This window comes from Colius striatus, chromosome 2 (assembly GCF_028858725.1).
Source record: "Colius striatus isolate bColStr4 chromosome 2, bColStr4.1.hap1, whole genome shotgun sequence".
Taxonomy (NCBI): Eukaryota; Metazoa; Chordata; class Aves; order Coliiformes; family Coliidae; genus Colius; species Colius striatus.
This window is the reverse complement of record NC_084760.1, coordinates 47,280,419-47,303,331: the sequence shown is the minus strand read 5'-3', so window position 1 is coordinate 47,303,331 and position 22,913 is coordinate 47,280,419. Positions and strand designations below refer to the sequence as shown.

Sequence of the window (22,913 nt, the reverse complement as noted above, 5' to 3'; positions counted from 1 at the left end):
GCTCATCAGAAGTCCCAAGTCCCTCTCCACATGAGCATGTAGAAACCAACATGACCAGCTACTACACTTAGACAAGTTATTTTACTTATTGCCAAGAAACTATATTTGTCTCAAATGACTGATGGTCCTAACTGCTGAGAGCTGAAACATCCACACTGACGCTAAAAGATGGTCCCAACACCTTTGGCAGATATCCCTTCCTCTGGGCTGCACAACCACGTGTGCTGGCAAAGCAGTAAACAAGATCAGGGATTTAATCTGAGCTAAAAATAATTTTACTTTTTTTAATTGGGAAGGAAAAGCCCCAAACCCTGAACAGCTTTGTGACTGGGTTTGCCAAGTGCTTCACACACTAATGTGGCACTGGAAGAAGAGGCCAGTGCAAGGGCAGCTTTGACACACACCTTCCCATCTGCCAGCTGCAGTAGCTTGAACAGCTCATAAACCAGTCTTTGACTTGCAAATACCACCCTGGAGCTTGCAGGAAGCTGGTCATTGTCTCTCCCATGGGTGCTAGCACAGGATCTGTCCAGGTTCATCCTTCTAACTGAGGTAAGGAGAGTCCAGAAAGGAAAGTAACCAATAAACATTCATGATAACATGTGCTACAGATAAAATCATCAAGTTACCTAGCATGGTTTTATGGATTTGTTAACTTTTACTTCAAATACTACACTTCTCCTTAAGTTTTACCATTTGGTGCAATAAGGTTTGAATGCAAGAGCACCATTAAATCTTAGACACACATTCGCAGGCTGCTTCTCAAATGCAAGGAACACGCTGTGAGCCAAATCCACAGCAGCTATTTTTACCCTGTGCATTAGACCTTGGGTGTCTGTGCTATGATGCAGAAAGTCAACAAGTTCACATTAAGGATTATATGGAAAGATCAACTTGATTTGCACTCTTGGTTTCCACAGGTGTGATAGCAAGCCTTTTAGCAACCACACTCACAAAAGACATCAGACTGTTTCTGCTGGACAGGTATTTAAGAAAATCTACAACAGAAAAACATATAGAAAGCCATGAACATCATGCACTAATAATATCTAAGGTTATTTAATGCACCAATCACCAGAAAAGAGTCAATTGAGTAATATTTACTATCATCCATGAGAAAAGCCTTAAAGAACTCCACCTTCTTTTAATAGTTAGCTAATAATTAACAGTGTTTAAAAAAAAAAAATCAGATTCTCAGAAGAATGACAATGCTACTTCAAACTCTACAATTTGTCCTCTGGTAATTAGAGCCAGAAGAGGATTATCAACCTTATTTCCTGTAGTAAAACAGTTATCACCTTTTAGGTCCTTTTACTCCTGCCAGGAAAAGGGAAAAAAAAAAAAAAAAGAAGAGTTCTCCCTTATTTCAGCTTTCACATTAGTTCAAGCAGCAACACCGTGGGAAATTTGTTGCCTACTGACCTGAAATGAGAACACTACTGGCCTTCACTTGAAGTTGATGTTCTTTTAGCTCATATTCTCTTCAGAAGAGAAATCTCTCAAGTTCCTACAGCTCCTCACAATCTCATTCAAATACAGCTTGATATATCCTGAAATGTAAAAGTCTCTCTTGTTACCATGAGAGAGTTGAGTGTTGGCAAGGTATTCAGGCTGCCTGGCAGAAAGCCTTGGCGGCTGCTCTGAAGTCAGTGCTCAGGCATGTCTATCTTACCCCAAAAACCACAACCCTGTACCTTCCCTGGGAGCGCCAGCCACGAGAGAGCTAATGTTGCTGAACTACGCTCAGGATTTTTTTTGTTTTAAATGCTGCAGAGAAGGCTTTGCATTTCATTTCATCCATTTCATCATTGGTAGAGAAGGCAAGCTGCAGGAATGCTTTTCACCCAACCCTACGTAGCAGCAGTGGTAAGCACTGAGATAAAGCAGAGGTTTAAATACAGCTTAGAAAAAAAATGTAGGCGCACAGTAGGTTCAGTGAACTTCTGAATCTGTAAGCACAGGAGATGGCTTCTTCCTTGTTCCACAACTCCTGTCCATGAATGTAGTGTGCAAGTCACTAGTCAAAGCTTCCAAATGAAGAGTACAGTTTATATAAAGAAACTGCATCTCCCCCCCACCAATTTCCATTGCTCTGTATTCCTGTTCAGGCAGCATATAAACACCAACGCTCTCTACCCACGCTTATATCAGACAAATCTTTCCCAATCTTCACTCCCCACCAGCACTTTGTGCAGAACTAGCAGGCCATCCAGGACCCCACATTTTCTTTTTGGATTTTAGGGCAGCATCAGGATAAAAACAACTACAAGACATTATTTGGACTGTGAGGTTCCATTACATTCTTCCAGTTACAGGCAAAACAAAAAACAAAGGAACAGAAATGCAGAGAAAGACAAGACAGAACGTACAAGGGGTTTCTCAGCAAAAGAAACAAAGGGATAAGCAGATTTCATGCAAGACACCAATATCTCAAAATATTTCACTGTAGCAGCCAAGCAGGGGGAAGTCCACAGGGAAAGAAGGCAAGAAGACGACAAAGAGCCATCACTCACTTCTATGTAGATAGAGCAGAAGACAGCAAAGGTGCTGCAGCTCCAGTTTGTTAAACACCCACAAAATGAGAAGATAAAGAGATGACCCTGAAAGTCAGGGCTAACTGGAACCACTGGATTTCCACATTTGAGTAATCACGGAAGATATAAGGTAGGTAATTGAACCAGGACAGCTCTTTTGGAGGACCCTGTTTTTCCAGAGAGGAAACCTTAACATTCATTCTTTCCTTTTCAGCCTGAAAAATATTTAGGTGTATACGTCCCTAGAGGAGAGATTAGGTCAAAGATGGACTGGAAGCCTCAGTGGCCTGAAACGTGAAAATAAACAGTATTTGAGGTACATTAGCTGCTCGGCTAAGGTAAGTACACTATTTGTAGAGAACTGTGTGAATAAAACCAGTTTGTTACTGGAGTTAAGTGCTCATCTACAATTCAAAAGCTTTGTTGGACTTTTTTTTTTTTCAGAATTTCTGTTTGCACAGCAAACAGCTGAAAGCCTCCAGAAGAAGTGTGCAAAACAGTTTGAGCATAAGCAAAGTAGGCAAACACAGCATTTTAAGCATGTTTCAAGTCGCACTCAAAGATTTAAGACAGCCACTGATACTCTAGGTGGTCCTGCTCTGGCAGGGGGGTTGCACTAGATGATCTTTTGAGGTCCCTTCCAACCTTTAAAACTCTGTGATTAACAACCAGGGCTCTCTGTGTGTCTTTGCCACGTGATTTTCAGGTTAACTCACCATATCTCCCAGAGCAAGAAGGTCAAAAGCAAAGATGCGGGTGTTCAGCTGCCTTTCTAAAACAGGTCTTAATTTCGTAGGAGAAAAATCACCCAAGTTCAGGCATGAAAGAAAATCTTCTTGTTTAAGGATAAACTCATTATTTCAATAACAATGCTGACATGAGCCAATTTTCTTTGCCATTCATTGCTGAACCACTCTGGTGTTTAACCTTTTGCCATGAACTACGATCTGCAAGTTCAGGTAGAAATAGCTGCAAGGAGTGAAGCAAAGAGATGCTGAAGATCTGTAGCTATCTTAAAGATTTTACATAAGGGAGAACTAGACTTTTCAAGGGATAACATATACTAATACTTTAAAAATCAGAGATTATCTAGCTCATCAAGACTTTGATCTTGGTTGAAGTCTTTAAACCATACTACTCTAATGGCAGATAGTCACACAAAATCTGCACCAGAAGTGTTTCATGCTTTCTTGCGCACTAGCTACTGAAAGATAATTTAAGTGATGGTATAATAGTACCATGAAAGAAACACAGATTTGTTCATGGCAGTGAGGACAGCATCTGACTTAAGGAGAGCTCAATTCAATCTGGCTGACACATCAACAGGCACAGCTGGGAAAAGGCAAGATAGTGCCAATTAATTTCCATGACAAGATGCCTAAGAAGTAATTTGCTGATCCTCTGCCACCAGAAAAGGTATGTCCACATTACCTAACGACAAAGTAAATGTTAAATTCAGTATTTCCAGAAGTACTGTAATATTTAGTAAGCTTATACAGGAGAAAGCAAAATGACACACTACATATACATTTAAGGTACCACTACAGGAGCCCTTCTCAGCACTCACTCAGGCCCACGGTGGCTTGGTAAGAAGGAAGAAATGCTGAAGACAGAGACAAGTTAAACACTGTCAACTGAAGCGGACCTAGTACAAACCACATGACAGCAGAGTGAAGGCCTCACGTATGGGGACATGGCACTCCTGCCACTGAATGGACAGTGACAGAGCCCAGCTCGTGCTTCCAGCTCCAGCACACAGATTCCATCCATGTGAAGCATCATCTGTCATGTTTGCCAAAAGCTTCATTGAACCCTAGACTAGTTGGGGTTGGAAGGGACCTTAAAGCTCATCTCATTCCAACCACTCATCATGGGCAGGGACACCTTCCACCAGATCAGGTTGCTCCAAGCCCCATCCAACCTGCCCTTCCATACTGCCAGGGATGAAGCAGGCACGGCCTCTTTGGGCAACCTGTACCAGTGCCTCACAACACAGGGAAGAGCTTCTTCCTAATATCTAAACCTCCCTTTTTTTCAGTTTAAAACACCCTTAACTAATAAGTAACTGTCATTTTCAATATGATTCTACTGAACCATCCACTGTCTGCCACAGGGAAACAGCATCAGCATAGTCAATACTCTGTATTACTGACCATTCACTTATTAAAGTCTTTTTAGACTGCAGAAGCCCCCACCACCAGAAACATCAGCTTCCCACGACTCTTCAGCAGCCATGAATCCCCCAGCACATTCTGTTTGTGCAAGACGTGTCAGAAAGCTCATGGGAAAAGAAGAGTAAATGGGTTTTGTTGATCTCAGGGGGATGCTATATTGGAACAGAGTTTACACTCAGCTCATAAAAAGCTTCTGAACAGCCAAACTGCAAGTCAGAAGTGATAATATTTATTGTTGCATATTGTGAGGGGTTTAAGAGCAAATTCCAATTTGCCTCCATGGAAAGTGGGGAAGAAAGGATTCTTACCAGTAGAACACAAATGGCATTACTTTCCAGAAGAAAGAATACAGACATTTTTACAAAATGATCTTAACATATCAATTCTGAATTCAGAATCCAGCAAGACACAAGTAACTAAGCTCAGATTCCAGCAGAGCCAGTGCAGTTATTAGAAAGAAAGATGGTGTGTAAGATCTATAAATCCACTGAAAACATTTTTCAGAGAACAGAGTTACTAGCAATGGCATTGCAGTATTTTCTGCTCTTGAAAAGAAAATTTTAGTCTGCCTCAAAGAGACAAGTTCAGAAATTCAGTTCCTGCCCCAAAGTTTCACCACTGCAATGACATCAGCAGGGCTTCATGGTTCGAGGTAACCAGTAGTCACATCATTTTAGTCCAGAGTCAACAAAAATGCATTTAAGCAAGGACTTCTGAAGATGTTCTTACAAGGAACTACAGCAGGACCACATGTGATCAAAATATTGACCATATGCAAGGAAAAAATGTATGGTCAGGCCAAAGCATTACAAATAGATACTGCTCTTGCCTTAGTTTGACTGAGCTCTCTTATGCTTTCAGGTTCTTTCAGTTAAATTCATCTGAAGATAAAAGTATACTAGACAGCATATATAAAAGGTACTGGAGAGCTGGCAAAGAGATCCTAATCCCACTGCCACTGATTTTTGTTTCATATATCTCAGAGAAAAAGAAAAGGTAAGCTTCTTTAATTTAAACAAAGTTCACATAAGTATCATAGAATCATTTTCAGTTGGAAAAGATCTTAAAGCCTAACCAATGACCTCACAGTGCCAAGCCCATCACCAACCCATGTCTCCCAGTACTTCAGCTACACAGCTCTGCAATAGCTCCAGGGATGGGGACTCCATCAGCTCCCTGGGCAGCCTGGGACAGGGGCTGACAACCCTCTCAGAGAAAAAATTCTTCCTCATCTCCAATCTAAACCTCCCCTGGGACAATTTGAGCCTGCTTCCTCTTGTCCTGCCCGTCACTGCTGGAGAGAAGAGACTGAGCCCCAACTCATCACAATTCCCTGTCAGGGAGTTGCTCAAGAAGGTCTCCCCACAGGCTCCTCTTCTCTAGGCTGAACACCCCCAGGGTCCTCAGCCTCTCCCTAGTAGACTTGTGTTCAGCCCCTTCTCCAGCTCTGGACATGCTCCAGCCCCTCAGTGCCTCTGGCAGTGAGGGGCCCAACACTGAACACAGCACTCGAGCTGCAGCCTCATCAGGGCCTAGCACAGGGGACGGCCACTGCCCTGGGCCTGCTGATACAAGTCAGGGTGCCACTGGCCTTCTTGCCCACCTGGGCATGCTGCTGCCTCATCTTCAGCTGCTGGCACCAACCCCCAGGCCCTTTCCCTGAGGGCAGCTTTCCAGCCCCTCTGTCCCAGCCTGGAGCAGTGCCTGGGGTTGGTTGTGACCCAAGGGCAAGGTTTGGGCCATCTTAACAGGAACCTTTGTACACAACCAGACACCAACATAGTGCAGGAGCTCAGGACCATACTCAGTACCAAAACCTGAGGGCCACTGTTGACTTGCAGTAGTCGGTGGACTTCCATGTGGCTGCCAGACCTTGATGTCTGGCTGTCCAGTTAGCGTGGCACTGACCTTGTCACCTGCTTGTCCATCCCTGTGTTTCACCAGCTTGATCATAAGGACACTTACAAGGTGGGGAAATCACACAAATAGCTATGACAAAGACATAGTAAACATTAATTTCTCTGTCCTCCTCCCCAGAGCCAGCCACCTCATCGTCTTGTTCAGCAACCGCTTATCTTGGGGAAATCCACACCAGCTGTGTGAGTTTGTCCCCAGAAACACATTCTTCTCCTACATGTACAAGAATACAGTTTACAAGAATATTTGATCCATGCCTTTCCAAAGAGTCAAATAAAGATGATGAGGTCTACTTCCACATATGCTCCTTCTCACCCTTTTGAAGATGTGTGACATTTTCCCTACTACACTCACGAGGAGCTTTCCCCAGTCACCAGAGCCCTTTGAGAAGGAAGAATCAACTCATAATCATGTTGGTCAGTTTCTTTGGCACATCAGGAAAAAAATTTCATTTCAACAGAAAAGCAGAAAACTATTCCAGTGGCCTGAAGGTGAATGAAATACTGAAGCACCAATCCATATGGGCTCATAGCAGATCTTGATGGACTTCTCCGGGACTGTCCAGCATCCTGACATCCTAGGAGGCTGCTCTTCCATTCACTATGCCACTTGGGACTTTCAAAATAAAAGAAGTTTCCAGATATTTAGTAACTTGCATCAAATTTCCACAAGCATGTGCAAGCCTTCTGCATCCACAGTGTCCTGCAAAAAGCAAGTTTCACAGCTTACATCTTCTCCTGCGCTCTCCAAACACAAGTCTGTCAGACAGCACTTGCTACCCTTGGGCCTCTGGATCAGAACAGAGTGAAGGCTGCATCAATGAAGATTTTTCTTTTTTAAAAAATAAAACAAAATAAATGTATCACCTTCTTGCCACAGCTCTCAAGTGACAAGCTCACATGCTTAATCCTCCAAATTTTCATCTCACACAATCCCACAACATTAATACAGCTCTACTTCTCCGTAAAGCAGTTCCATAACATTTACAGAACGTGACAGGCGTGACTACTCTATTTCTCTCATTTCATCTGAAAGGCTATTCAATAAGAGTGAAAGTATTTCCGAAGTGCTCTACTCAAGCAGCTTCGTTCAGGCCATGAATTCAGATCTCTGAGAAGATCCCACAGCTGGTTACAGCAGTGATATTTGAGACATATCGGAAGAATTAGACCAAATATTTGGCTGCTCTTGGCCCTTTATTTTTGCTCCTCCAAGCAGTTTAAGGCAACCATATAAGCAAAAACCTGAAAAATCATAGAAAAAAAACTAACAAAACACAGATACATCAAGCATCTGCTTCTGGTGCTTTAACACACATTTTAGGCAATGGATGCACTTGCAAAGTTGAATCAAGAAGCCACAGGACTGCCTTCATACAGCATTGACCCATTTGGACAACAATGCCCATCGTATCTACATTGTTAGAGCTAACTCCAGTCGTCAGCCTGCTGGCTCTCCCTTGTCTCCAATTAGAGTGCTTCAGCTCATTTTCCAGAGCAGCAAGTAGCAAAGACAACGGATTCTACTTAGCTGAGCATCTTTCAGTTCAGATTACATCCAGTATGTGATAGATGACAGTAGAAGCTAGAATCACAGAACCATTGAGGCTGGCAAAGAGCTTTTGGATCCTCAAGTCCAACCATCTACCCAGTACTGCCAAGGCCACCACTAAACCACGTCCCTTATCTACAGGGCTTTGGAATCCCTCCAGGGATGGGGACTCCATCACCTCCCTGGGCAGCCTCGGCCAGGTCTGCACAATCCTTTGGGGAAGAAATTGTTCCTCATCTCCAATCTAAACATCCCCCGATGTAACTTGAGCCTGTTTCTTCTTTGTCCTGCCACTTGTAGCTCACTCATGCGCCCCTGCTACAAGCTCCTGTCAGGAAGTTGCTGAGATTGAGAAGGTCTCCCTTCAGCCCCCTCTTCTCCTGGCTGAACATCCCCAGCTCCTCAGCCAACTTAATGAAGTTCAGTCCTGTCAAACCAGAGCCACCCCGATGCAAAACCCTGCAGTAGATGTTGCACTGATGTTGACTGCTTCTTGTCACCAACTTCCATCCACAGGGTGATTTTATCACTCACTTAACTCATTAATGTAAATGCACAAAATGCAGAAAAGATACACAAAAACATTTCAGTAAGAGATGAGTCTTCCATTTCTTTAGGACAGTAAGCAATGTGTTGGTTACCACCCACTGGTTAGATTCATTTAAACCCTCTTCTGCAGGTGCTGCAAAGACCATACGTGGGAAACAAAACTGGCTTCTGTTCTCAAACATTCTCACTTGGAAAAACCTTGCACAGAAAATGCTCACAACATGCTTGCACATCTACATGTCTCAGTTGAATTTAAAGGAGACCACAGCTTTTGCAGAAAAGCCATTTCAATACTTATGCAGCTTTAGAGACAAGATAACTCACGGAAGACTGCATGATACTTGTAAATCCTTCCATGCTATAATGACATTAATGAGACCAAGCAAAAGTATATCTAAGCTCTGTATTAAAACTAATACTTAAACTGCATTTATTGTTTTTAAAAAAGTAATATAGAATACATAATTGAGATCCTTCAGTAGCACTTTTCCCACATGAAACACAGAATAAAGTGAACAGTTGTCCAAACCTCCAGCTCTATACTTGCCATGAGGTGCACTAACAGGCAGGGCTCTGATGCTCTGCAGCTGCTGGGGATTCCCCACCTGGCACCACTGCTTCCCGTTTCCTCTTCTGTGTTGCACCCCTGAGCTGGGTGCTTGCACGTCTGCTCCACCCTGCTCTGCAAGAGGGAAACTGAGAGCAGCCCTGCAGAGAAGGATTTGGGGGGGGATGGTGGATGAGAAGCTCAACACGACCCAGCAACATGCTCTGGCAGCCCAGAAAGCCAACTCTGCCCTGGGCTGCATCCCCAGCAGCGTGGGCAGCAGGGCAAGGGAGGGGATTTTGCCCATCTGCTCTGGGGAGACCCCCCTGCAGTGCTGCCTCCAGCTCTGGGCACCAACAGCACAAGGACACAGAGCTGCTGGAATGAGCCCAGAAGAGGCCACAGATGATGTGAGGACTGGAGCCCTTCTGCTGTGGAGACAGACTGAGAGAGTTGGGGGTGTTCAGCCTGCAGAAGGCTCCAGGAAGACCGTCCAGCAGCCTCCAGTCCCTAAAGGCATTGACAAGAAAAGCCAAGAAGTACTTTGTGCAAGTGCCTGGAGGGACGGGATAAGGGGGGATGGCTCCAAACTGACAGCAAGGAATCACAGAATGGTAGGCATTGGAAGGGACTTCTAAAGATCATCTAGATCAGATCACTCAGGAACATGTCCAGGTAGGTTTTGAAAAATACCTCCTGAGAAGGAGACTCCACAACTTCTCTGGGCAGCTTGTTGCAGTGCTCCATCACCCTTACAGTAGTTTTTCCTTAAGTTTAAACTGAACTTTTGTGTTCCAGCTTTTGTCCATGAGATGAGCTCTCGGGAAGAAGTTCTTCCCAGCTGTGAGGGTGGCAAGGCCCTGGCACAGGTTGCCCAAAGAGTTTGTGGCTGCCTCATCCTTGTCAGTGTTCAAGGGAAGGCTGGATGGGGCTTGGAGCAACTCAATCTTGTAGAAGGTATCCCTGCCCATAACAAGCGGTCAGAATGAGTTACACTTTAAGGTCCTGTCCAACCCAAACCATTCTGGGATTCAATGAAATAACACTTCCAACATTTTACCCAATGCACTGATGCTTTGGGACAGATGGACTTCACTACCATCAAGCAAGGGCCAGCCCCAACAGATATCTTTAAAAAAAAAAAAAAAAAGAGTTGTACTACTCCTAATAAAATTAAGCACATCTTCACACAGCATTACATTGACAACCTCGTAGATCAGCTACAAAGCTGACTAACAAGCTTACTCAACTCCAGCCAGAGTGAGCACAATCAAAGCAGCAAAGTTTGTGTAATAAAGGCATCAAAATCCCTGTGTGTTAAGAGGTTGGAGTTCCAAGCAGTAATATAGGTCAGGACTTGGGAGATTAACTTTCACAATGAAAACCAAATCATTGTGTTATTGTGATTGGAAAAAGCACAGATTCTGTAGTCTGTCACATCTTCCATCTCATCCTCTCAAAATTCTATTTACACATTAGAACCAATCTTTTAAACCTCCATTTGTCTCTCAGACAAGTTTAAAGCAACTTTCAGTTCACAAAAATTCCAGCATCCAGAAAAGCAGACATCAGAGGACATAACCTATGCTGGGACAAATCAGAGTTCACATTTGCAGAGCAATTACTGACTTTACTGTAAAGTCCTCAAAAGAAAATATCTTGAACGGAATGCAGGAAAAATACATCCAAGAGGTCAATGAAAGATGCAGCTCCCTAGTAACACATGACAAAGTTTGCACCAACTGTTCTTCAGTCAGGTGTATCCATGAGCATGTTTCTCTAGAAACAGAGCCAAGGTGTTTTCCTGGCCAGTAGACACATAGGTATGTCACATGGCAGAAGGACACCACATAATGGCTAGCCACCGTGCTGTAGGCAGAGCCACTGCACTACATCTGACCCACAGAAGTCTCTGCAAAAGCATTTAACAGACAGAACACCGACCTCAGCCAACACTCCTTGTCCTCACTGGAAACAGGTCCTCTGCCTGGGCACAGACTGAGAACAGGGAAAGAGGCTGTGATAATATTATGCGGAATAAAACAAACTCAACCTACCCAACACCCTAACATATGGCAATAAACACTGCCCTGAAACTTATCCCTCCCCCTAAAAAAACCCAAATCCCATCAAAAAGCCATACCAGCTTCATCTGCTTGCTCATTTCACAAGTTTTAATTAAGTATTTAACCTTCTACAGTTTTACCTCATTCAATACCTTGCTAAAAAGCAAAAAGCCAGTCCTCAGACGCACCAGGAAGGGCCTACTGTGCTCCAAATGACCCTCCTGATTTTTCTCAATTGAGTGATCAAAACTCTGAAGGACTGATGTATTTTGTACCCTGTTATATCAACTAATACTCTTCTCTCAAAAAACCAATTCACAGGCACAATTCAGCTCTGATGACCTATACTACACTAAAAGTTCTCACTGAAACAGTGAGTAGTAAAAGATAACAGCATCATCTACTAGTCTGACTGGTCCCTCCAACTGATCCTTTACAGAACGCTTTAAATTCTGCATGTTTTTGCAGCAGCCTTGGAACCTTAGCAGTTTTCAAGTTTAGACTCAGGTAATTGTAGACAAGTAGGACACTTGCATAGTTCAGATCTTTTCACCCTCTCTTCTGCACACACTTTTCAATAGTAAGCAGAGGGCATAGTGTCCCTCAGACCCCTTATTCCACTACCTCCTGGAAAACTGCACCTTAACAAAATGCACACCCTTAATAGTCAACTTGCACAAATACACCATTTGTTTTCCTAACAAAGCTTGCTATTTCATTTCACCTTTTGACCTTACTACACATTATCTTCTGTTTGACAAAGCAGATGGGCCAACGAACAGCAGATCAGATCGTGTCCTCTGTGCTATCAGTTTCAGAGACAGCACACGTCTTTTCATTTTAATTCTTCAGTTGATACAAGTGATGCAAACCAACCCCTACAGAAACAGAGAAGCCGAGTTCACTCACAAGAGCTGCACAGCATCATGAAAGTACTCAGACTTGGACATCTATGCCTTCAGAGATGTCCATCACAACACATTCAGGCTCTCTGCTCTCCCAAGGGCATTCTCACACTGAATTCCCACCTTCCCAAGCCTAAGTCAGTTTGATCCAGTCGGAAATCAGCACACAGGAAAAAACACGGCTGCAGCAGCTTCCTCTCACGAACAGGCTGCACGAAAGACTGAACTACGTGTTCCTAGATATTCTGGTCAAGGAGCATTTACAGAGATCATTTCCAGCCCACAGTTGCATGGCCCCTAGGTTATGGTACTCCAAGGCCGCAGAGCAGAAAACTGTTTTGTCAGGTCACATGTGGGGACTTCCCATGAAAAACAAACACCAAATTTCTTCAAATTTGGCACGTGATAGTCAATGTGTTCCTCCACACAAACAAAGCACAAAGACAGCCCATCTGGGGCTTCTGTCCAGCAATGGGATTTCTTGTCTGGATCTGAACAGGCCACTAACACACCACAATAGCCCACTGGCTGCCATACTCGATCGCACAGCAGAGCAGAGGATGGCAGCAGGAAGATGCACAGAGCTTTGGGCTGTGCTCTGGTCCTTGTCCATTTTGGAAAGCTGCAACACATGAACTATTTTAAACATAAGCAAGAGAGAGCAACAGCTTTGGGACCTGAGCAATTAAAGTGCAGAACTTCACTGCCACGTAACTGAAGTCCCACTGCAACAGGGTACTTGGTCCCTTCAACCACTGCCACTGCAAATATTACTTCAATACTACAATGGTGATGTTTACCCAAATCAGACTGAAGCCAGTACCACCGAATATTTATTGTCACCTGCCTGCACTGGCTTCACAGACACCAGTCCCAGCTTTCCAATAACCACTGGACCACCACAGACATAACTTTAAACTCAGCCACAGCAGGACACTGTACAAGCACCAGTCTGGCTGTCCACACTGTTACGGCCCTGACACAGATATGTGTATCTGAGATTACAAACTCAGTCTTAGCAGAATTAGGAATTCTGAACCAAGAATTAGCACAGGCCAGCCTGCCAAAGGCAGCTTGACCACAGTCATCTGGTTTGAAGGATGGAAGGTTCAGCAGCATAGATCCAGACAGACCCTGTAAGGCAGCCTTGAGGACAGAAAACAAGCCCTAAAACTCAAGTTCAGAGATGCAATCTGCTCATTCCAATCTTCAGCGGCATAGATAAATCATCTCTTTTCTTTAGACACACTGTCTCATTGGTATGTGTCTGCAGACTGGCTGCTCCACCACTGTATCTGAAGAACACATTCCTGCTTAGAGACATATACAGCATATATATCCTAAAGTTGTGTATCATTATCTTAAACTTGGGTACTGTGTAATGTCAGTTTCCTACCTTAATGAAGCAATTTAACTGCAGTGACATCCAGCCATAGTCCCAAGAAAAGTCACAAGTTAACAGTTATCTGCAGCTGCAAATTTACTGAATGAGCCAGGAAATAAGAAAAAGGTTGTTTATCAACAGTAACTTCCTCCCTGACCGCACTGCCCGCGCAGGGCACCCTTTCCTTACTTCACACTGCAATTCTGCTCCAATTACTAGTCCCATATATTTAAGAGCAAGCACAGCTTGAGTCTTACCAAATCCACCTTATCCACATACGTACTCAAAGTCCAAACAGAAAGGCCATGCTTCTGTTGCTCACTATTTTGTTTCCAGCTAACACTGAACTGCTACAACTGATTAAGCTAGTTCAAGTAGATACTACCTTGGTGCTCTTCCCTCTCCACAATCCCACCACTTCCCCTGCACTGGGGGACACCTAATAGGAAATACTTGGTTGAGAAGACTAAACTGGCACAAATCCAGATATGCACCATAATAACAATGGCTTTATTTGCTAGCTTAGCTCCCTGAATTACCCATAAGCACCAGCAGCCAGATGACAGAACGAGTGAGGAGGCAGAGTGGGGGATAGAACTGCAACAAAAACATCAACTATGATGGACTTACGCCGCGGTTTAGGGACCACCACTGCAGGACAGTTTGGCAGGTCTACAAGACAAATGCCACCAAAACTCAAGTCCCTTCTGCTGCAGCTCCATGCTGACCTGTGCCTATCAGGACTCACCATCCCCCAGTCACTCAGCTCAGAGAATGTGGAGACTGAACTAATTCTGCAAAAGAGCATGGAGATACAACACTATGATGAAAAGAAAATGGAAGGTGTACTCAAGCTTGAGGAAAGCTTAATGTTACCTTGCAGGAGCAGAAGAATAGGGTACTTAAGAACTGCCACATTTCCTAACGCAATTTTATAATATACCCTACAAACTTCAACCAGAGGCAGCTGAGAGGCCAACACCAGCACACAAGCTAGGACAAGAATGAAAAGACTTTAGTTCAAACAAAAAACCATAGGGAAACTTTTTCAAGATTGGAGTTGGACCAGATTATTTTAACATTCCCCCTGACTACACAAACAGAAATATTTGCCAAAACTGAGGTTTTGGCAAGTTCTTACTTATCTTTTCTCTAGTTTTGGCTGCCTCTGCCATGAATCTAGGTGTGCAACCCAGAGTAATATGGAGCCTTCAGTTCTGATAGTTTTCAGTGGAGCTTTTCTAAACATGCATTTTAGCCTTTAAGTGGATTCTGGAAGGGATCAGTGGATGAAAAGCAGCACACAGAAGCTGAAAAAGTTGGTCCCACTTCACACTAGAGATTTTGTTACTCCTTTTTTTTCAAAGCAAATTGTTTATAAGAGATACATAAAAATCACATACACAGAAGTGCCAAAGCATTCACCTGGGGAATAGTATCTTATAGTCTTAAAATAGATAACTGCATCCTATCTCCTAAAAAAAGGAGCAACTATTTTGATGCCTTTCAAACTGTAAATACAAGGTCCAAATAAATCATTATTTATTAAAACAGTGCTTCGAAGTCTCAGCCACAAATGCCTATTCACATTTGCTTTTCAGTCAGACTTCTCAAGTCTTGTTTTGACAGATATCTCTTTCAGAATGGTTATGACAGAACCTGAACTCCTCCTCCTCTCCATTAGGCAGATTTAAATCTGCACTGCAAACACATCTTTCTCCAAAGCGTGAGTTATACTTCCAAAATTCAACACTTCTGTATCTCCTGCAGGTTGCGCTCGCTTAGTTTCCCCTCTTGTGCTTGTCCCACTACTCAACACTCCATTTCTTCTATTCACCCTCTAACACACCTAGTCCCACACAGAAACTTTGCCAAGTACATCCTGAAAATGGTACAGTAACAAAGACTCTTGAATTCTCCTTTTGGAATTCACAACTTGCTACCTAACCTGAGAAAATTCGAGCTCCTACCGCAACAAATTCTGCAGCATATGACAGAAATTCATTGAGAAGAAAATTCATAGGAAGAAAAAACCCCAACAAACCATTGTGCACATCACTTGCTTGCAAATATTATTTACATTTTCCGTAACTACAGCATTTTGCAAATATGAAGAGGTAATCCCTCCCCCACAAAGTTTCACACATAAATTTCTGCCTTAGAAACATTAAGCAACCGGAGGTCATGTCTAAATAAATAAATAAATGCCCCAAAAAACATGCCTATGTGACTACTCAGTGCCAGAACAAAGTTGAGGGCAGAAAGCTGCCACAGACCCAACGGTACCCTACTCGGCTGCCTGAAAGGCAAAGAGCGGCCGGGCCTACACCGACACCCCCACTCGCCCCCGCCATCAAGGCTGCCCGCCGCGCTGGGCTCCTAGCGAGGCCAAGCGAGACGGAATCAGCCACCCCCCGCAGAAGGAAGCCTACATGACCCGGAGCGGCCGGGAGGCCTCTGACCCGCCCCTGCAACCTCCGGTTTCCCCCCCGCCCCGCGGCCGCAGGCCCCACGTACCGTCCGGGCGGCCTCTGCCCAGGTCCTGCCCTTCTTCCTGCGGCCCTTCTCCCTCATGTCGGACGCGACGGGGCACAGCTGACTCAGAGGTACCCTAAAAGTTCCGCCCGCCCGGAAAGGGAGGCGGAGAAGGTCGCGGGAGAAGCCGGAGCGGGCGGCGGCGGCAGCCCTAAGTGCGGACAGCCCCGACCGCAACAACCCCTACACCCGCCGCCGCTGCCATATTGGGATCCTACTGTAAAGGGCCCCGGTCATGTGACCCCGCCCGCGTGACTCCACCTACTGTACGGGCCACGGGCGGGGGGAGGAGCCGCTGCGCCGAGAGCCCCGCCCCCCGCGTGCGCATGCGCGCCCCGCCCGCCCCGCCCCGCCCCGCCCCGCGGCGGCTGCCAAAGGGCGCGGCGCGGCCGCGTCTTGTCTCCCAGCCCTGCACGGCCCTCGCCTCGCGGCGGGGGGGTGCGGGGAACATGGCGGCGGTGGCGGCTCCTCAGGGCTGGTTCCCCGTCCTCGCCCCGTACGCGGAAGCACAGCCGCCTCCCCCGCTGCTACCGATGGTTTCCGCCACCGCTCCTCCCATTAACTGCCAACAGCTTCTTTCCCCGCCCCCTGCTGCCACTGGCGGCTTCCGGCTCCTTTAGCCCGTGTCACCTGCGCCATGGTGGCCCACAGCTGTCGTAGTTACTAGCAGCCTACCTCAGTGTCTGTACGCAGTCCTCAGTCACCACGGGGTGGTCACTAGCTGCTCCCCACACACATACCCTGCACCCAGTCAGCAGTCCCCATGGGGTGGCCACCAGCCCTCCTTGTGCCACCATTGTTCCAGCCTGCCAGGAGCCATGGAGCCTCTCTCCTCAGCAAACACCTGCCTCACCTTCCACCCCAAGACCTCCAAGTTCTGCCACTCATCCGCCACTGCTCATCCAGCTTCTCATGTCCAACCCCTCACTGCTTGCTACCACCTAGCTGTGCATTCCCTTCCCTTCCCTCTGGTGCTACCATCTTACCCCAACTGTCCCCATCCTCTGGTATCATTTACTTAGGTATAGTTGGCCGTATGTCATCGGTTTTATGAATGACTTAAGCAATCAGATAATAACAATAATTTTATTAAAACCACAGCGTGTGCATGTTTCAAAAGCTCAGCATGCTGTTAATTATAACTCTGGATGCTCCCCTAATGTTCCCAATCTATGGTGAGGTTTGTGCTCAACTCCCAACAGCAGCCTTTCAGAACACCATCCAGCCATCTTGGGCAAGAATCTTGTACCTGGCTACAAAAGCTACAGAAATTTGGTCCAGTGACCAAGTGTCCTTTACAACTTACTACCGAATTCAAAAAAAGTGAGGTGGTCCAGTCCAAACCTCAGGACTCAGCGGGAGGAGCCCTATTGGAAACTCATAGGACACCCTGCTCGTTTGAACTCTGCTCCAGATGGTCATTTAGCAGTTCAAAAATCGTTTCTGAGCAGAACAGTGTTTAAGTTGCACCTCTGATGTGAGAACCCACTGATGCAGAGATGTTCTATCAGCAGATTCTAGGCACAGCAGAATTATACCATGGAATAGACCACCTTTGTCAGGAAGGATGGTAGTGGGTGTGCAAAATATCTAATATAGCAGTTTTTCTCTCAAATAAAATGGAAATCTCATCCAGACTGTCACATGTTGTACCTCAGTTGTTGCAAAATCCTTCTCCAAAGCAGTCATGCCCCGATCACAGCCATTCATTTTCATTTCATCTTCTAATCCAGAATTATTCTTCCCTGGGCAGCTCTTCACAGAGTCTTACGCGAAAAATGGGATCGCTCTCTTCATTTTCAATAGCTTTCACGTCCTACCCTGCCTCTCATCTAACATTCAAATATATCCCCAAATCCAGGCAGCTTGTAATGCCAGCCACCACTGTTCACTTGGCTGATTTTCACACCAGCATATTTCTGTGCCTTGAAGCATTACCTTTGTCTCCTATAGCTATCATCTCATCTTTGATGCTGTCATGGGTTTGTGAGGAGCTGCTTTAGCTTGGTAACAGGGGGAGGGGGTTGCGCTGCAAGCCCAGTACTCAGTCTTTCCCTCAGCTCTGGGATTTGGACCCACCTCCGGCCTGGCTGGGCCAATCTGGTGCCACTGCCATTACTATTTAAGGATAGGAATTTGAAATGCTGGAAGGAGGTGGAAGGGAAGAGCAAGATAGATGCAACCACATGGACCCCACAGTCAGGAAAAGACTGAAGGAGTGATTCTGGACCAGAGACATCCTTGCAGCCCACAATGAGAAGCAGAGATCCCGTGACAGAGGGGGTAAGAGCTGGAGACTCTGGGTCAGAAGGAGCAAACAGTTTAGACCCCAGTTAGACCCCAGCAGTTTAGAACCCAGAGAAGATGAACTGGGGTTGCGGTGTCCCATTGGAATGGCCTGTGCAGGGCTGCCCGGTGTGTGGGAGACCCAGGCTGGAGCAAGGGAGGGCTGGTGAGGAGCACTTCTCCTCAGGAGTGCAATAAGCAGCAAGAGACATCAGGAAAGGACTGACTGCAGCCCTCATTCCCTGCACCTGGCACTGCTTATAGTGGGGAGAAGGTAATGACACTGGGCTCAGGGCTCTGAGCCTGGGAAGAGAGAAGGGGTAAGGGAAAGGTGTTCTGAAAGGGCTGGTTGCACTTCCACTCTGTATAGGTTTTCCAGATAGTTTCTATTTGTTATGTTTTAGTTTGAGGTGGATTAAATTAAGTTTCATTTTCTTCCCCAAGCTGAGTAGCCTGGTCTCTTTTGTCTGGGACCATAAGTGGAAATTAAGCCCTCCCTGTCCTTCGGGAGTTCTGAAGTCTCTGGTACTTAAGTCTAATTGTGGTCTTTTGTCCCTGGAAGGGCCTAAACCAAGACAGATGCTTAGACAGTTGATTCCCTCTGTATGCGTGATGAGTTTCTGAAATCACAGGGCAATGCTGCTTTATGCCTAGGAAGTTTGAACTTCACAATATGAGTAGCAAATACTTGTGGTTTGAGATAGAGCGTGAGAAAGCTAGCCCTTAGTTCATGTTTCTTCCAGCACTGAATTGGCCATAACCAGCATATATATCTCCTGATTTTCAGTCAGCTGAAAGAGCCGAGACTTCAGCAATTTTCTCCTACACTTGTAGTTCCAAATCAGATCTAAAAAGTTCACATGATCTTCCTTTCTCCCTAATCTGTTCCTGTGGTGGAACAAATTCACGTTTTTCAAGCATTAAGGCAGACATGATTAGGCATCAGGATTCCTTGCAGTAGACACTGTTTCTGCTCATATCACAGGAGTATGACTCCCACAGCTGTTATCGATCACATTCCCCACACCATTCCTTTTAAGGTATAAAATCAAGGATAAGTTTTTATAATGCCCTGCTTACATCCCCCCACACTGGCACCCAGCAATACACAGGAGGAGAAGCAACGCCAGGAAGTAACGTGCTCCTTCAGCCTTGTATCTGAGTTGAGAACATACCACCAGGAAGAGAAGCCATTGAAAAACTCAACTAGCCACGGCCTGTGTAGCACACAGGAACCTGAATCTCATCTTCCAAAGTAAAAATAAGCATAATAAAGCATGACTCAATGAGGTCTATATTTTATTAGAACTGTATTCACTGTTGGGACCCTCACTCCCAGAGGGACACTAAGGTGCCAGAGCATATCCAGAGATGGGCACTGGAGCTGCATTTGAGGGCTCTGGGGGTATTCAGCCTAGAGAAGAGGAAGCTAAGGGAAGACGTGATATGATTCTCAGCAGCTTCCTGACAGGAGGTTGTGGCTGGAGGTTGGGTGGTAGAAGGTGGATGAGGAGGAACTTTTTCCCTGAGAGGGTTGTCAACCCCTGTCCCAGGCTGCCCAGGAAGATGGTGGAGTCCCCATCCCTGGAGCTATTGCAAAGCCGTGTAGCTGAGGTGCTGAGGGACATGACTTGGCAGTGTGAAATGAGAGGTCTTTTCCAACCAAAACGATTCAAAGGTTCTATGATTATTACTACTGTATCTACTATACCGCTTGTTCAGAGGAGCATATAAAGCACATGAAGCCAAGGCACATAAAACTGGTTTTAGAAGTAAAGCTAGTAGCTGTTACAAGGATGTAAAACAAAACAAAACAAAACCAAAAGCCCCAAACAAGCCTCCCTGTCCACAAGCAAACAGAGAACCTGCTGCCCAGGAAGTCTCAGTGGAACATCAGGGCGGAAGAGCTCTCTGTACTCCCCAGGGAGCATCTGCAGCTGCAGGGAGCCCCTCGTGCTCCACCGCCTGCGCAGAAGGGTCGCCTTGCAGCTGGGTCTGAGTGCTGTCGGTAGCAAAATGGCTCCACTTGTCAAAAGCATCGGCTGAGGCTTGAATAAAAGTATCCAAGCCTTTCTTGGGAAATTAGATGCTCCGCAGGATTTCTTAACAGTGAAGACTTCCCTCTCATTTTCCCCCATGTGAACAAGATTAACACAGGGATTTAAAGGGGGGGGGGGGGAACAGCTGAGAGGGATAGAAGAAATTAATTCAACTTGAAATCTGTTAGATAAAATTCTGTCCCTCAAAGTACCTTGGAGGGGGTCATGATATTTACCGTCTCCTTATGGCTTCAGTCAGCAGAACAACACATTCTGGCCTTCAACGCTCCTCTTTGTATCCCAGTAACAATTTGCTGTATGGGTGTAGTAAAAACCACCATTTTTACCCCTTGCAAGAAAATTTGCTTAGAGCATGGCTTTATCCACCCAGATAGAGAACTGACAGGAGCTGGGCACCAGGAGCCACAGCTGCAGTTGGAAGGAGATCATCATTTGCAGCCAGCTGAAAACTGCCTTGCTTTAGTCTAATGCTCAAAGCACACTCAGAAACCCCAGATCTGCCAGTGAAACAAATTCTGTTCCAAATAATGTTGTTTCTCTTTGCTCCTACCCAAAGATCAGTATCACATTTCCCTGAGAGTTCATTATAGCATTAGGCAATGCGTATAGCCTGTCAGGAAGCCCAATCTGATGCTGTATTTCAGAGAACTGCAGGTTTGGTATTTGCCTTGTGTGGTGTAGCTGTACCCACAGACTCTTCCAGGAACAGCCCCACACTATTCATGCAGCATGCATCTCTCTTAATATGTAATTTGACTTCCATCTGCTTTTAATGACAGGCACGTGGGTGACTTCAGTTCTACCCATTACAAAAGCCCACTCTGATGGCAATTGTTGATAACTTCACATACAATGCTCTCATCTGAAAGCTTGACTTGACCTGGATTTGGCAAGCTGAGTATAAAACGCTACTAAATCAAGATACTGACAATTTTTTTTAGAGATGGATGTTATACCAGCAGAATTATCTGCTAAAAAACTTTAAAACAGACAAAATCCCAGCAATCTTCTAAGAACGACACAAGGCTAAAATGTATTGGTGTTGAAGTTTTAAGATGTGCTTAAAATGATCTATTCTTATAGTTCATGATTATGGGGTTTAACAGTATATCTGAATGTTGTAGGAATCATCAGTATGTGATTAGCAAATTAAGATGACATTATAGAAGTCACTGTTTCACAAGGACTAAAAAAAGCAGTAGAAAACAAGAATCTTTTTTGCTCCTTTACCCATTTTTCCTTGCTTCTGCTTACTTATCGGAAAGCCAGATAGCAGATAGCCCTTGGTGCCCTGCCAAGTGGTAATGCCCATGGAAACAACAGTGAGGTGGGGGTGAATCACAGATTCATGGAATCATTTTGGTTGGAAAAGACTTTTAAGCTCCTCAAGACCAACCCCTCACCTTTCTTCTTGTCAATTGTGTCTCATGAACAGAGACCAACCCCACCCCATCCACCACCTTGAGAGCAAGAATATCTCCCCTCAGGGTCCTGTTGTCCAGGCTGAACACCCCCAGGGCCCTCAGCCCCTCCCCAGCACACTTGTGCTCCAGCCCCTTCCCCAGCTCCGCTGCCCGGCTCTGGACACGCTGCGGCCCCTCAGTGTCCCTCTGGCAGTGAGGGGCCCAACACTGAACACAGCACTCGAGCTGCGGCCTCACCAGGGCCCAGCACAGGGGACGGCCACTGCCCTGGGCCTGCTGCCACACCACTGCTGATACAAGCCAGGGTGCCACTGGCCTTCTTGCCCACCTGGGCACGCTGCTGCTTCATCTTCAGCCACTGTCGACCAACTGTCCCAGGGGCTTTTCTGACAGATTCAAAGCTCAGAAAACATTGAGTATGTTCTTGGAGATGCTGAGGGACACAAGGAGTCTGACAAGAAATCTGCCCTGAAAAGGATAGCTCTGTTCTGCATCTTGCAAAAGGATCTGTAGTATTTTGGCCTGAACATGAAATCACTGCATTGGTAGTGCAGGTAGCTCAGATGAGGTGCTGCTGACAAAGCTGTTTACCTCTAAACCTAACACATGGACTGCGAGCTCAGGGGACACTGTATCATGTCACTTTTTGCACTGTAGCCATACCTAAAAGCTTCTTGGAGACTTGAGTAGGACGTTACCAGAGAAAAGCAGGTTTCTTTGTGCTGATTCCAATATTATCATCCCTGTAGTCTTCTTTTTGCACCTGGGGAGCCCTACACAGAGAATACCGTCTGTGGCAGATAGTGCTAAACTTCCAGCCAGGAGGTTTGTTTGTCCAGTGCAAGGATTGCTCTCTAGTCCTGGCATGTCAGGAAATGGAGCAAAGCCCTACAAGTCAAGCAACAATTACACTTAATGGGATACTTCTGGAGAGGACATGCTACAATCCATACCAGCACCTCCAAAGCCCCGTGCTCTGGA

The 22,913-nt window shown here is 45.5% G+C and overlaps 1 protein-coding gene across 3 annotated transcripts in view; it reads right to left on the bottom strand.

The window, feature by feature from the left end:
- The window catches only part of ASXL2 (ASXL transcriptional regulator 2), a 123,828-nt gene extending 107,433 nt beyond the window's left edge, over nucleotides 1-16,395 (bottom strand). For 2 of the 3 annotated variants that reach the window (XM_061990271.1, XM_061990273.1), the window contains exon 1: nucleotides 16,145-16,395. In XM_061990271.1, coding sequence (XP_061846255.1) covers nucleotides 16,145-16,201 — 57 coding nt within the window. In that variant the 5' untranslated portion in view covers nucleotides 16,202-16,395. The remainder of the gene's footprint in view (nucleotides 1-16,144) is intronic. The other variant, XM_061990275.1, reaches the window with a different exon arrangement.
- Between the last annotated feature and the right edge of the window lie 6,518 nt (nucleotides 16,396-22,913).